Source organism: Schistosoma mansoni, chromosome 4 (assembly GCF_000237925.1).
Source record: "Schistosoma mansoni strain Puerto Rico chromosome 4, complete genome".
Lineage (NCBI taxonomy): Eukaryota > Metazoa > Platyhelminthes > Trematoda > Strigeidida > Schistosomatidae > Schistosoma > Schistosoma mansoni.
In genome coordinates, this window is record NC_031498.1 from 20,671,872 (window position 1) to 20,688,502 (window position 16,631).

At 32.4% G+C, this 16,631-nt stretch overlaps 1 protein-coding gene across 1 annotated transcript in view; it reads left to right on the forward strand.

Annotated features, from left to right (window-relative positions):
• Smp_165350 (putative clasp2 protein) overlaps positions 1-16,631 on the forward strand; it is a gene marked incomplete at both ends in the record, with an annotated part of 53,900 nt that overhangs the window by 11,546 nt on the left and 25,723 nt on the right. The window contains 5 exons of the mRNA XM_018797150.1: positions 2,426-2,773; positions 5,574-5,617; positions 7,506-7,655; positions 12,996-13,159; positions 14,798-15,023. Of these exons, the coding sequence (XP_018652221.1) occupies positions 2,426-2,773; positions 5,574-5,617; positions 7,506-7,655; positions 12,996-13,159; positions 14,798-15,023 (932 nt within the window). The remainder of the gene's footprint in view (positions 1-2,425; positions 2,774-5,573; positions 5,618-7,505; positions 7,656-12,995; positions 13,160-14,797; positions 15,024-16,631) is intronic.

Genomic DNA, 16,631 nt, shown 5'->3' on the forward strand with positions numbered 1-16,631 from the left:
TGCTAGCCACTATCCATCTTTGCTTACCATGCTTGTGAATTTAGGCTATATGGAGACAATACGCACAGTATGCACATATGCCAATTAGAGACTGACCAGTTGCAGTCCTAAAAACATCAATGGGAAGATCCAAACAAACAATACTAAGTAAATATTAAATGACATTTGTAAAAATTAATAGAATATTAAGTAGTAAGAGCAGTTATCGTTGAAAAAAATGCCTAAATACTATTCTAAAATAAATATCTTTTGTAAGATTTACTTTTTTGACTTCTGTTGTTAAATCTCACTTTCGAATAGTTCTCCACCAACTTCAGTTTGAACACTCATGCTTTAATAGTTTTCATTTTAACCCTAACATAAAGTGTACCTCGAAACTGAATACATTTATTTTTGTATTTCTCATGATATGCACTTTATCGATCTGTGCTTTACCGATTTTGGTCCAATTCAGTCAAATTAAGTACCAGATAGGCTTTAACTCTAAATTGTTATAAATCTGTTTTAACTTTGATTTAGTGTCAACACATACATATAAGTTAGAAGAGGTGGAACTTGAAGAACTATTCTCAGACTAATCATTATGGATATTTTTATTGCGTATTTGATAAACATTTAATTTATGTTTGGTTTTCATGTCTCCCAAGTTTCTAGGGTTTTATTTAAGTTATTGTTTATTTATTCGAACACATAAATATTGTAACAAGGAGGCAACATACAATAACAATGAGACCAGTAGTGGTTACTATTGGTTTGTGTGAGGGCTGTGATACTGCCTGGGTTCCCAAACCGAAGCAGGTGGTTTTCTTAGGAGGCCACTCCTCAAGTTTGACCTAAAGGTCTAATCTACAAGGCAGTGGAGCAACGTAATAGGATGCAGTCCTATGGTTTCTGATGACTAACAATAGGTTTATACACCAATTGTTCCCTCAGGATCGTGGAGCCCATGTACACCATTGTTTTGGGATCAGGGTTTTCCAAACCCCCTAGGTGGATCCACCATACCCACCAACCCGAGTAAAGCGCCGAACATTCGCTTTTCGTTCTCTCAATTTTGTAAACAACACTGATTAATAATAATAATCAGTACATCATAATAAATTCTACTGTACTAACGAAATTTAGAATATCATCATCTAAATTACCTGACGGAAGTTAAAGCAAAAACAAAACAATAGGTCAATAATGTTATGCACATAGTTCCTTTTATTATCTTGAAGAGAGAGAGAGAGAGTAAAAACAAAGACTGGTGCAGAATAATATGAATTCATGTTATTTCGTTACGTTCTCATCAGTTGTTTACAACCTATAATATTTAGAATCAAAGTTATGACAGATATTGACATACTTACAATTACGAGAGTGATCAGAGATGAAAATGTGTCTCATGATGTAGCGAAGATTCTAACAGTTAATAAGGTCATAAAAAATTTTTTTCTGGATAAATAACTAAAGTTTGAGAGGGAAAGTCTAAGGTCAAATGGATTAGAAGCATTTAGCAGTGCCATCTCAAGACATCTCCATGACGCAGGACACCAAGTCGATACATTGAAGTCTTCCAAGGTGACTAAAAAACAATCCAACTGCAGTCTTCTGAAATTCGCCGAAGCAATAGCGATAAAACGTTTAAAACCAGATCTATATGTCCAAAAGGTATCAGTAATAAATCTTTCTTTGCTCTGGTAACATTACATCCCTTCTTTATTTATTGCGTCATTCATTATTTCATCTCTTTCTCAAGTTTTGATTACATCATTGTCGTTTTTCTAAAATTCCTAATTGACTGAATTCAATTTATATCTTCCTTTATTACCATTAATCTGTTTTCAGTTGCTTCATTACGCAATCATGTAACGTTTATTAACTCTATATGTTCTAATCACTATTTCAATGTTCTGGGATTTTCCCTCTCAAACTTTAGTTATTTATCCAGAAAAATTTTTTTATGACCTTATTAACTGTTAGAATCTTCGCTACATCATGAGACACATTTTCATCTCTAATCACCCTTGTGTTTGTATGTATGTCAATGTCTGTCATAACTTTGATTCTAAATATTATAGGTTGTAAACAACTGATGAGGACGTAACGAAATAACATGAATTCATATTATTCTGCACCAATCTTTGTTTTTACTCTCTTTGAGAACCATAATTCTTGTATTAAACAAACGCAACTATACACCGACGACATACGCTACTAATAATAATGGTATACTAAATGGTAGTGTTTAGGGATAATATACATTAATAATATACTATACTACACTATTTGTAAATTTTTATCCCTATTCAATGTATCCCATCCTGAATCTCAGCATATATGTGCGCAAAATCTTACGTTTTGTTCTGTTTTTCTTTTAACGAAATAACTTCCTTTTTTAAATTCTTTCTATACCTACATATTTATATATAAATTTTTTTAGCTACAAGTCGTGAAGTTTCACCATCACGTCTAGCCTATTTCACTGCCTATGGTACTACTACATCTAATAATAATGATGGACAAAAATTACAATTTAATACAACTAATCCTAATCGTAATGGTACAATAGGATTGGTAGATAATAATAATACTACTACAGAACGTACTACACGTTTGTTAATGAATTCACGTGTTCCACGTAGTCAAGGCGCTAGTCGAGAAACATCACCAACAAGATCTACTGCAAGTGGTTATACTATGCCTTCATATCAACATAATAATAGTTTTCAATTAACTGGTACAAATCAAATTGGACAAATGAATTATCGGAGGCAACAACAGCAAAGACGTTAGTTTAATTTATATCTGTTTATCATATATGTATATCTTTATTCAACTTGTGAGCATTCACTTTATGTTGAATAAAATCAGAATATGTAAGCTGTTCAAACACCATCTGGAGCAACCAAATTAGTGTTCATTATTTCTCACCTACTCAAAAACTTAGTTCATAATCGGGCTTGGTTATAAGTGACTAAGCTCTTATTTATAGAACCTATGATTATGGCTCCGATCGTCCATGATTTTATCGACTACTTTAATATGATTCATTCATGTTTTCTGTGGAGCGTTAGCCTAATAGTTAAGGAGTTCAATTTCCGACCATTAGGTGACGGATTCGAAACCCAGCTCCACTTCAATTTGGGCAACTGGATAGTATCACTAGACTTTACACTGAGCTGGTGACTCGAAGCTAAGTACATGGATTTTTAGCTGTTAAATGAATTGATAATATTATGTTATTACAACCATTAACTCAGCATTATCATTGTAGTTACAACAGTCTGAAGAAAAAATGCACCGAGAAATCATATCAACATTGGTAGATAAAAACAATGTAATGAAACTAAAATGCATGAAAATACACCTTATTCATTTAAATTTATGTATATATCATATTATAAAATTGGCATATGTGTTGTCAATAGTAAATTAGGATTTTCAAAATAGTTTTCTACCACTGTGCGACTGAAGAAACAATTGGTCAGGCGAAATGCCAATGTTTTACCTCTATTTTGTCCAGTATCTCTTGGACACTGTACATGACTTAATTGTTCTGAAGTCGGAAAAACTGAAATCAAGCAATATCTATTCCCAGTAATCTAAACAAAAATAAAATAGTAAAAATATTCTAGTTTAAATTGCTTTTACGCAAGTATTGTATAACATCTAGATCTATCCTCTAACTCTGGTTGGTTTAACATGGGCCTAGTAGTATGTTCCGATTTGATCCTTACCAAACTACCTTGCTATTATACCGGTATTAGATATGACAGGTTGGACCGACATCGGCAGTTTTACTTCTTGTCTTGAATCCCTTCATCAAATACTTCCCATTAATCCTGTTTCTCGATTTTCGTTTCCTCCATAAATCTGTGGTCAAAATCATCTCAAAGAATTATCCACTGTCTGTAAGAAACTACCGCAATAATTTCTTCACCTTCCCATTATGTTTAATAATCATGTCTCAAATACCCGAAAATCATCTCTAAAAAGTGCAGTGTCATGTTATTGGATTTCTTTTCTTTCACTACTTAATGAAGTCTGATGTATTAGTAGGTTGGATATAAGTTAGGGATAGTGAAACCAAAATGTGACATGAATTCATGAAGTTATCTAAAATTAAACTGAACCATCTAAGTAGGTTGATATCTATTACCACTCGTTTGGCGTCCTTATTGATGATATAGCTCAAAATCGTCCATCATGGGGCAGATGCATTCACTCTTTGTTATGTCCGAAACCATAAGTTTATAAATTATCTTAAACATAATTTCTTTATTCCACTCACCGCCTCCTCCATATTTTATCATCTTATGCTTAATTTTTTCTACTACCACTAATAAACACAGTTAATACTTCTACTACTCTGACATTATTGGTCTTGATAACTTCATCTCATTGTGCTAATATTGTAACGTAACTTGAATCTGATATGTGTATGTGTGAGGTTCCATATTGTATATAACTGACTGTCGTTTACAATTGTCCACTATTTATCTGGTACTTTTTATGTCAATTTAGTTTTAACAACATTACTCATTATTTCTCTTCTTTTTTAAAAAAAAACATTATAAAATAAGAAAGAGAAGTGTGTAATGTGTACCTTAATACAGAAAGGTCATACCTTATATGATTATTTGTGTATACAACTCAATCGTAGTTTTCAATATGGTTGATAAAGTGAAAATCTTGTGTTGAAAAGAATAAAGTGCTTTGTGTAATCAATTGTTCTGTCTTTATTTATTTATGTTTTATTAGTATTATTATTAGAAATCCTGCATGCGTTGTCAAGAACGAGGTTGAGTTTTTTTTGGACAGTTTCATTACTGTTAGATTATTGACTAGTCAGTCAGCTTTGATAGATTAAATTCCAATAACCGGATACATATTGATTTGTAATTTTGTACGTCTGTCCAATTTTACACGCGACAATTGATGAATAGATTTGAAATAATTTAGATATCTCAACTGAGAATATTGAGTGAGAAGGTCTGTTGTTTCAAATTCTTATGTAATGATTTGATTCATTTGCCAAATACAAATTCATATAGAGTCACCTTTACTCCCGTAAAATTAAATAAGATTTATTGGGCTTCAAAATTGCAATCTGTTCATTGAAAACCGAATGATTTAATCAACTAAACGATTGTTCGTGTTCATTCAGTGGCAACGTATCGCTCCTGTATACGATAAGTTAGTCAACCAACTAAGTTCCGTTTTTAGATAACGTGATAGAATAAAACTGGACTCTCTCTCAGGTATGCCGTTTTACGTGTATTATCGAATACGAACGTTGGAGTGTCTTCATTAATTGATTTGACAACCATCGCGTCAGGACATTCTAAGGTTGTTTTTTTCTATCTAACATTTTTTGCCTTATATGATAACCGGTTGTAGGACGTGTGTTCTCTCTCCAACACACACATGTTCTCATTTCATTCAATGCGTACTCATTGTTTTCAATTCTTGACACTACAATATACTTACCGATATGCGATATTTGAATAAACCAGTTTATTAATATAAAACAACTCACTTTAATTTTCCTTCTCTTTTTTTGGGGTTGTTGTTGGTATTTTCTCCAGCATCTCTTGGTACTCTAAGTGATTGTGCGGATCTTGGCGATGGAGTAAGCTATCATTATTATTACCATTGGTGATAATTTATTCATTTTTAGTTTAATAAAATGAACATTGATTGAATAATAGATATCGTTTATGTTGAAATGTTTCTGTCTTGTATTGATTAAGGCGTTCACGTTTTGTCTACATACATTGCTATTCGTCAATCATGCATAATTGTATATAATCAGTACAGAGATATTATTATTATTATTACTGATTAGAACCTTAATTCTACTGTCTTTTTTCACATTGGTCGTCCATTATCAACAATGATTATATATATATATATATATATAATTTTCCTCTTAAAAAAACCTTCATGTTCACATTTCTTCAGTCATTTCAAGGTAGCCAATAACTATTTGATACCAAACCCTTGGGTTATTTGCTATACGTTTTGATATATATATATATATATATATATAATTTAAGATACATAAATTTCTTCTATCAAAATACCTGGTATCTACTTATTCTAGCAAAAATGAGATATAATGTCGCTACAACTGAGATTGACCATTGATCAGTAAATACTGATTTGACATATAGAATCTAGTCATGAAAATTATATTAATGATGTGAATTTCTTAAATAAATATCAAAAAGTTAGAATAGAATCTAGTCAACAAAATAAATTTATATCTTTTATTAAACTAAACATATTTCCTTATATATGATACATTTCACTAAAGAATAAACACGATTGGAAATGTTATCTACTTCTGAAAAGATATGTTTTTTGACAAGTCATCCATAAGTGAATGTATTCAAGGCTTGACTGTCAAGTTTCATTTCATGCACTGGCGGGTCAATAATAAGGGCGTCCGACTGTCAGTCACTTTTGTCGCTGGTTCGAGTCCCGCCCCACCGTCTTCGGTTTGATCAACTGGGGAGCACATCTGGAGTATGCCTCAAAGCAAAGCTCACGAGCCGGTACCCTATCAATAAATGTATACTACTGGCTAACTGATCTTGATCTGAAGATGTAGTAAGAGGAACCAACAATGTTCGGTTTAGGCATTGACCGTAAGTTTAAAATGAGCATACTTTTGAGAAGTAATGGACCATCAGGAAAAAATTGTTATTGCTCATGATGAAAATGAAGAGGTTGTACCCCAAAAATACATGTTCTATGTTGTAAGCAAATCCATTTGGATGCGTGTATTAGCTTTTCCAAAAAAACACAAGCAAAAAAGTCAACTTATTCCGTTATTGTCAGTATCAGTTTAGTTTAAAATCTCATTTACAGTGTACTTTTGAGTTTGATTTTGTTGAAATTAGAACTTCCATTATCTGCTAGAAGATAAATGGGACGTTGTTCATTTCTCTCTTTACTTTTATTCACAAGGTGTTTAAATATTCCTCAGTTTGTTTTAAATAATTAAGATCTCTTATATTGCAACTTACTATTTTTCTTGATAAAACAAATCATTCTTTCTCTCATGGATATATAGTTCAAGATAACTGACATATGTATGCAGGAAGATTCTTTAAATAAGTTTCATCGATTAATTGATTGATACCAAGGGTTATCTTAGTTACACTCTTTCCCATTTTGAATATATTTTATAGAATTATGCTAAAGTATTTTCTTTTCGCATTTTCAAGAGAGATTGTTTTGTAATATGGTATATATTTTCATTTGAAAAATGAAAAAGGTCTAATTGAATTCAATCATCACGTGTAGTGATGGTTCTAGTTATTGGACGTTGATTTTCAAATTGGTTTATTACTTTCCAAATGTGTAGTAAAGGTGAATAGAATATCAGCATTGTTCTACTAAATATTAATTTTCTTGTTTGTTTACCAGTCTATTAGCTACCTTAAATTTGAGTTAATTACCAGTGAAAGTTTGTTTACGCACTGTTTTCGTTGTTATATTATCTTCGTTAGCCTTTATATGGTCGACATTACTCAACTGGTAATAATCGTGGTCCATATGGTTCAGATGATAACTTCAGTGAAACATCATCACAGTGTTCTGAACGTTCAGGTCGTTCAGTACCCGGGTACCGGCGCCAGTCCTCAAGTAAAGTGACTAGTGTAAGTTTGTTTTTCTCAGAGATCACATCACTATTAATATTTTGTTTCTCTACTTAATAGTTTTGTGTGTTTGTATACTTGCGCACTGGTCGCTTTACTGTTGGGGAAAGTTATTTTCTTTGAGTAATCTAATAAAGAACCATGATAATAAGCTGCCTGTTCATTATACTACTGACTTCCTATTCATTGAACCTGATTTAGATTTCGCCTTAATGTATGCGCATCTTTGAGTCGCTTATGATTTAGGTGAAATCTCCAGCTACCAAACAATCGGCCAATGCATTTCTCAGTAGTCCACTCTATATTACTTGTCTGTGAAACATGTCATATGAAAGTAGGAGACATACGTAAGCTACGAGTTTTTGACCATAGGTGTCTTGAAAACAAATCGCTCGCGTCTTTTGGAGCATCCGAGTGAGCAACGTTGAAGTTAGGCATATGGTGCTAAAAAAAAGATGGCGAGTTTGTTGGTGAGGTTTTAAATCTTCATTGACTAAGACGGTTAGGAAAAATGTTACTTATGTCTAACCAAAGCCCCTACCTCTGTGGTATAGGCATAGGTAGGCATCAATCCATAAAGTCATTGACTGTTGGTCTGAGTCGTTTTAGTAAGCATAGACCACTTTGTTGAATTTCATACGATAAATACAATCAGTGGCTAAAGACTTTAAATGATATGGCTCAAAATTGGTCAAAATGGCAAATATGCATTTACTTCTTACCTCCTCCTCGATACTTAATTCCAACACTCCTTCATATATAACTTCCCAGTCTGCTTTTCGTACCAACTTCCCAATGTTCAGTCTTTCTTACTAACATTTCTTCTATATTATTTCGATCTCTTGTCGTGAGAGTGTGGTGTAGTAACTTGGGATACTTCATATCTTTTCCAAGCTCTACGTTGATTATTACTGACTGACCTAATAACATATTCACAGGATGAAAATGTGAGCTCACTCAAGGTTTTGCCACACTTTCGTATATGACAGCTGGTGTATGTTATCCAGTTACCCAAATCGACGTGGAGTTGTTATTTATTTATCATTTGTGTAAACACATAAAAATTGATACAAGGATGCATCAAATATATATGCGCCACACAAACCATTCGATTTTTGTGAGGGATGAAATACTGCCTAGGCACCCAAATCGAGTTTTAATTTAAAACCTAGTTATCTTGGCAAAGTGTAAATCGGAAACTGTATTGCATTTAAATTACACGGCTTAAAATACTAAAATCAGTGAAACAGATTTATTCTCACTTCGTTGTTCTAAATATCCATCATTCTCGATTTTTTCCAATAATCTCATTCTAGTTTAATTCAGTGTCTTATTGTTTTTCTGGTAATTTCATTCCAGTCTATTCGACTGTCAAAGTTTTTTTTGCATCACTCCGTTCCTACTGTCCAATCTAGACTCCATATCTAAATCCATTTGTCAATCCATTTGTCTATCTGTTTATATATATATATATATATATATATATATATAATGAAATAAGTTAATCAGTAATCATTGTGTTGTTGTCACCATCAAGTTGAATGAGATAGCTTGATTAAATGCTATTTTATTATCGGTATCATAAATTGTACAATCTAGGTCCGTTCATCTCTGTTTTGGGTTGCAAAAATCTCTTTAAAGCCTTCTAAAATGTTTGAAATCTTCCTCATATGTATGCTTGTATGTGTTTATTTATGTTCCATGCTTGCTGATTTTGTACTTGTCTTTCTCTCTCCTCTTCAGCTTATGAATTAATCTTTGTTCTGATCTACAATCTTTACCATAACTTGTCTTTAAATGAATATTGATACTTTTTTCACAGGCAATTTAACATTTATAAGTCTTTTAATTCTAATCAGAATGTGTCGACTCGGTTTAGCGTTATAGTTGTAAATGTGGTGTCTTAACGAATAAAGCTCTTCGACTTCATCCAACTAATCACAGTTGTGGAACCCTTTTTTATTTGCTTGTGTTTTCGGAACCTGACTGAGTACCATTAGACATCCTGCAATTTAGCTCAAAGATGAATTTTACATATTCGCAGCTAAATTATGTATTCCGTTGTCAAACCGGTCTCAATCATCGTATACAAAGTAGTTTCAAGTGTTGTTCAAGGTGTTTAGTCAGTTACTACTTCTCGTTCGTCTATCCTTGTCGTAGAGTAAGATGTTCTATTTTTAGTCACGACCTTTTACTCCTTCCTTCCTTTTTGAGAAGGTAGCATAACTATAGATGCTGGTTGTTTAACGGAAACATGTTGGTGTTGTAATCTCCTTGTTCAATTAACAGCTCAACTTGGCCCTTGAACCTTATACTGCTGCTTTCAGCCCTAGCGTTCTTCAACCTATCTACCTGATATAGTATAAACTAAGGAAATAAGTATCTTATCCAGTATCGATCGATTAAGTAGGTAGGTCATCACAACAAGCAAGCACAATCATCATGACAAAGTAGCACCTATAGAATCGGTTTACTATACTCTATTATATACTTTTTTGTATTTTATTCACTCGAATGCTTTAATCCAAGTTACTATATATGCATTACTATCCGACTTTTAGCAAACACTTCATTTCCGATCATCCAGAAATCCTAAAATTCACTAAAAATTGTTAAGTCTACTTGAAACAGTTCTTTTTTAAAGAAACTGATTTTATGAAATTGAAAACAATATAAACAAAAAGTCATACAATAGAATTAAAGGTTATTAGTGAAATAAGGCAACACAAATTGAAACAGAAAAAGTAACTAAATACACTAAAAGTAGATTAAAAACACCAATGAAGCACTCACTTCCAGAGAATAAGCACAAATCATTCGTGCTACTTAATACACTTGCATTTTCGTTGTTATATAAAAGTATATGACTTTCATTTGTATAATTATGAATATTTGTTTAAAGATATTCAGTTCATATGATTATAGCTATTCGAGTGATGTATGTAGTTATGTAGATCAAATCACTGTTTTTTCTCAGTATGAAAAAGTAGATGTGCCTCGGAATAACCGGCACGTAACTTTATATATAATCGTAAACTTATTATGATTGGTATTTATAGTACAATTCTTCTAATATTTAATAGAATTTAAAAGAAATCATTTCTCAACTTCAAGCTGTTCAATGGTCTGACAGAAAGGATGGCTTAACAAATTTACAGAATTATATGCGTTCTGGTTATCCGTTAAAGTGAGTTTAACAATAATATTTAATTCTTTTGTAATACCTCTTGCCTCGTTGAATAAAATAAAAAATAAACTACTACATTCAAATATATCAAATCACTTTTTTGCTGATTGTCAAATTAAATTGATAATAAATTCAATTAGTATTGTTTGTTTGAATCTTCCCATCGATCTGTTAGGACTGCAATGCTTGTGAATTAAGGCTATATCGAGGCAATACGCACAGTATGCACATATGCCGATTAGAGACTGACCAGTTGCAGTCCTAACACATCGATGGGAAGATTCAAACAAACAATATTAAATGAATTTAAACTTCACCCTATCGCCCAAGCAAGTGGTTATCAGGACTCAGTGGCCGAGTGGATAACGCGATGGCGTTTGAAGCGAGGGCACTGGGTTCGAGTCCCAGAGTGAACATCAACTCTGAGATGCAGGTACATCCAGCTGACGAGTCCCGAATAGGACGAAACGCACGTGCTGGATTCCACTGCTAGCCACTATCCATCTTTGCTTAAATTGATAATACTTAGTTAATATCAAAAAACCCTGATTTTCAACGGCTGCTCAGTAAATAATGATTAGTTAGTTAAGCTTTCACACTGTTTTGTTAAAGATCTTATCATTCATCGATGGTTATAAAGTAATTTTCTATCATGACAAGGTTTTTTGTCTGTTATAAATAGTAACATACAGCTTGGCACATATTTACTTCGATTCAATTGGCCGCACTAAAATAGAACATCGAAATGAGATTATCATAAAAACTATTAGAGAAGTAAAAAAACATCAATAGTATTATCAGTGATAATAGTAGTAAAAAGATAAAGCACGGATAATATGATTTGACAAGAATTTATTAGTAGAATAAAAAGGGTGTAAAACTCAAGACTCAATTATTCTTCATGGGCAACTGACGGCCTGCTGGAATATCTAAACTACCTTTTCCTGGCATCTAGATATTTCATCAAGTTTTCTGTTTATTTTGTTTGTTTTAACATATCATTATGCCTATAAACCGCAAAACCTATTCTGGCGCGTTTACAAAAAGTGTACAACCTTTCACTGTAAAAGTTACAGAATGTATAATCAGAGGCGTCATGTTGGCTAGCAATATGCATTAAACAGAATGAACATTATGTAGTTGTCGATTCCTGAACTGCTAACATCTAACTGTGGATCACTCAATATTTATCGTCAGGATCGATCAAAAAATAAAGAAAAGAAACTTGTTGAAATACTTTGTGCTGAGAATTTTATGTCGTACCAAAATATAATATTGAATAAAACCATCAGTAATACAAAAGTAATTTTCCTTGGTACTTGCATATATATAAGTGTGTGGCGTTTGCTACGTATGTTGGTAGGTATAAGTAGTATGTAACACTAATCTGAAAAGGAATGCCTGGCAGCAGAAGATTGAATTGAAGAGAACGGAAATGTAAACAGAGCAATCGTAATAACACCGACATTGAAAGAATCATGAAGCATGTAAAGGTCAACTGAAGGATGATGTGCAAATAATGTATAGTTTACATATTTCAAGAAAGTACTCTGTAATGTTCCATTGAACAATGAATTAGTTTTCCCCACCTGAGTTCTCGTTCACTACGTATATAAACCTCTTCCCAATTTTAATTGTTTCAATGAAAGTTTATTATAAATATCCACAGAGGTATTATTAAAACACCACAATTCAGGTTTTCAGTAAATAATTGATTTGTCAAGTAATTTTAAAAAATCCTATGGTACATTCAACTCTATTTTTTCCCTTGAAAAATTTCCCTTATAGTCCTGACGATATTCACTGTTTAACTGAAATATTTTCTAAAATGTTTGCGGATTCCCAAAGTAAAGTAAGTCATTTTCTACCCTTTCCTTTTGGTTTTCATTAATTGTAAAATATTGTGTTTTTTTTCGTGTGCATGTAACCCGATGGCTTATTTGCTAAAGCACCTAATCTTCAGTCACTTGATCGTAGGTTCAAACTGCACTCCATCTGTCTTGGTTCTAGTATTTCAATGTACAAGAATGCATAGCTTAGTAGCGTGTACATAAACTTGAACATGGTAAATGAGTCACATGGTTTTTTTTGTTACTATTAATACCAATGTACTTCTCTATTCTCTGTTTCTCCTGTTTCGTCCCCTTCAAAAGGTTGTTAGTTTATTTATGGATACATTACAATTCTTTATTAAAGAATATAATCCGTTACTTCGTGATTGGCTTTACACTCTATTAATACGTTTGTTATATCGCCAAAGTCATGAAGCTTTGAGCAGCCATCAGAAAGCTATACAAGAAACACTTTTTGTCCTCAGGTTAGTGACATTTTATGTATATGAGTTTGCTAGTATTCGTCCCTTACATGTATCACATAGGGTACCATGAACCATTCGATAACAGTTTCATACTACATTGAACTGTACTTAATTGCTAGTGTTGTTTTTGTTGAAACCATTGACTCAAAAAACTCAATAAATTAAGTGAGAGAAAGAATGTGGAATGTAATAATCTATTTATTGATTTATTTGTTTTATTTGGATGCATTAACACTGGTACACGGGGCCACCAAAATATATATGCGCCATACAATAAAAATGAGATTATGAAAAGCACATACCTTACCTACGCTGATTGCTAACTGATCAAATGCGAATTTTATGGCCTGATTATTATCGCACGGTGAAACGATATCACTCGCATACTCATTCATATGTGTGATTTGTTGTTAAGCATAGATATCTTAATGAAAAACAACTTAGATCGCGACCCTGTCATTAAATAAAAAGTTTGTGTACAATTGTATTATTTCGATATGTGGAAGTTCTGGAAAATAAAATTTAAAAATATTGCACCGTTAACAAAGTTTACAGCCGTTATATCAATTGGTCAGTCGTAACTGCTGTATAGCTTGCCAAAAAATGTGATTTAGCTTCACGTTTATGTACTACAATAACACAACGTCGAGATGGAATTACCAAGATGAATAACAAAAGTGATCGAAATAACGTAGTAGTAATGATAATAAGAAAGACTAGACATTGAGATTGTGGATTAAAAAGTAAGGGTGGAAGGGTATATACGAACTAACACTGAAAATCGTGATCTTAAGGGAGATAACAAAAAGTAATGAATACAACAACAGCCTCACTGTGACCAATTCTGATTCTTGTTGTCTTCCAACATTTCTAACTTCTGATCGCACTTGTTACACCGGCCCCAACCAAATAACCTATACTTCTCAACAAGAAGCAGATCAATAGTTAATAACTTTATGAACTGATGTCATGTATAACTATTCTGTCGAAGATTCTAAGTGTTGACTATGAGTAATATGTAATAGTAGAAGGTCAAATAGTATATGTAAAACCAAAGTGTGTTTATAGTCCTACACAATGTAAACTGCACCAAACTCATCAACCTGCTAAAAAAGATCAAATAACCACTATTTATTTTGAACTGAGTTTCAATGTGGCATGAAAATATGATAAATTTAAATCAGAACACATGTTAATAGAGTGATAAAATGCTTATGAATTCATTGCGTATCCATTTTTCAATGCTCAATATGTCTGCAGTGTCAAGCATTTTCGGGCAGTTTTTCGTCCATTTAGTAGACTAGTACTGGCATGTAAGAGTTGATTTTATTTCAGCCTCTAAATTTCACTTAATTTGCTTTTTTTTGGTTCTAAAATTTGGAATGCGCTTCAGTGTCATGTTCATAAAAGACATATGTAGGTCGATTTAGCTAATTGAAATGAAATCTCCAATGAAATTATCTTCTTATATCGATCATGCACACACTAAATAAACGTAAAAATTCTAGATATCACAATGATGCTTTGTGAAATTAATTAAAAAGTTATTTTCATTGAACATTTAATGAATGCTCTGTTGATTATCCTTTCTTTTTCTATACTCTCAATCTTTGTTTTCAAAATATTCTTTATTCATAGATCTCACTTTCCCTTGAATACACAATTCAATAGTTGTTGTCATTTTATTATGGATAATGCACACACACCAAATTTTCGTGTTAAAACTTGTTTATTAGAATATATGAAAGACCTGATCTTAATGATGAGTCCAGATTTAATTGCTAATCCATCAAATGAGGTGATTAATGCAGTTGGAAAAATTATCAGTTGGTCTGCTGAACCAAAATCAGCTGATGTTCGACGGGTGAGTACTGTGAATTTTTTTTACTTTATTGTGCTTTTGTTTATTTTGTGATTGTATATCATCGTTTATTATTCTATCTTTAGCTGTGTTTTATCATAATTTACTCAATAAATGTCCGAATTTGACTCTTATGACAATTTAGTTATGATTAATGACTTTGTAATTTAAAACCTCACTACTTTGAGTCACACTGACCTTGATACACCGGTCTTTATTTAGTTACTAGTCGATATAGTCTCTAATTTTATAAATTTATCCATTAAAAGTACGTGTATCGAGTACAAAAAGACCTAATTTTACGAGCCTCCAAGGTTGTTCTATCGCCACGCTAGATCAGCTCCCCCCTCTGTTTACCTGACTGACTTACGCCTGTTACTCTCATTGGAGCATAGTCCTCCGACCAGCATTCTGCAATCCACTCTGTCCTCGGCCTTCCTTTCTAGTTCTATCCAGAAAAATAATTCAAACCATTTACCTGACTTAGCTACTTACAATTTTATTTTGTTCCCAACATGCAAAATGGTCATGTCGTGTCAAACATCGCTGAAGACAATAGTGTATGAAACAACAAAACAGCTTTAAATCCTGACTTCCAAGTATGGTTGAAACAATACAAACAGAACTGTATAAGCACAAATGGAATATACGTTGTATAGAGAATTCCATAATTATAGCTGATTATTTTCTTGGGACATATTATTACAGTTATTCAAATTTGTGTTATTATGCTTATCATAGCAACTTAAGCCAATGCACTTCTGTGCCAGGTTCTATGTTGATGATGTCCTTCATCCTCTTGTCATCCATTATTTCACAATATTTCAAACTATGTTGACGCGAATTTTCAACTATGTGCAACTAATTAATTGATCATATTGTTATTATTTATTGACTAAAATTTATTTAGTATCTGTTATTGTGTATGTTCAGTCACGCATGTTCACGGTTAGAATAAAGTCATATTGAAAGCATTGTCACAATAATCTAAGCTGAAAACACATAAATCCATTGGATTTTTTGCAGTTCAGTTACTTAAATATTTTTTATTCTCTTATCATTTGTTGTTGTTCACAATCTAATTACAATGAAATTGTTAAGATGGTCTTTAGATTAAATCATTAGACTGTTCGCTATACATAGTTGGATGGTTACACAAATTGTATACACCTGGAAAAGCGTTAAAATATCTGTCTGAACTATATTTCTTCGACAGTCTCTACGTCTCCAATAACCAATAATTCAACTTAAAAGTATATATGTATGTTAGTATCAGTGAATTTAGCGATACATTGATTAAAATTATATAGTACACATACTGGCTGCGTAAGTTTATGTTAGCTTATTGATAAAATAAAATGTTATTTGACACTTCAATGTTTTAATAAGTTTGCTTTAGTATTTGTTCATTAATCAGTTAGCCTACCTTCTTTCATGTATGAAAACTAAAGACTGGAGATATTAATTCACCATGAAATTTTTGAATGCGAAATTAGGGTTCGTTTAATATCGAAATCATCATTGGATTTAACTTCTCACAATCTGATTACTCACTTCATTGGAGAATGTATCTTTCGATCCTGTGAAAATCAAGATATGTACTGTGAAACT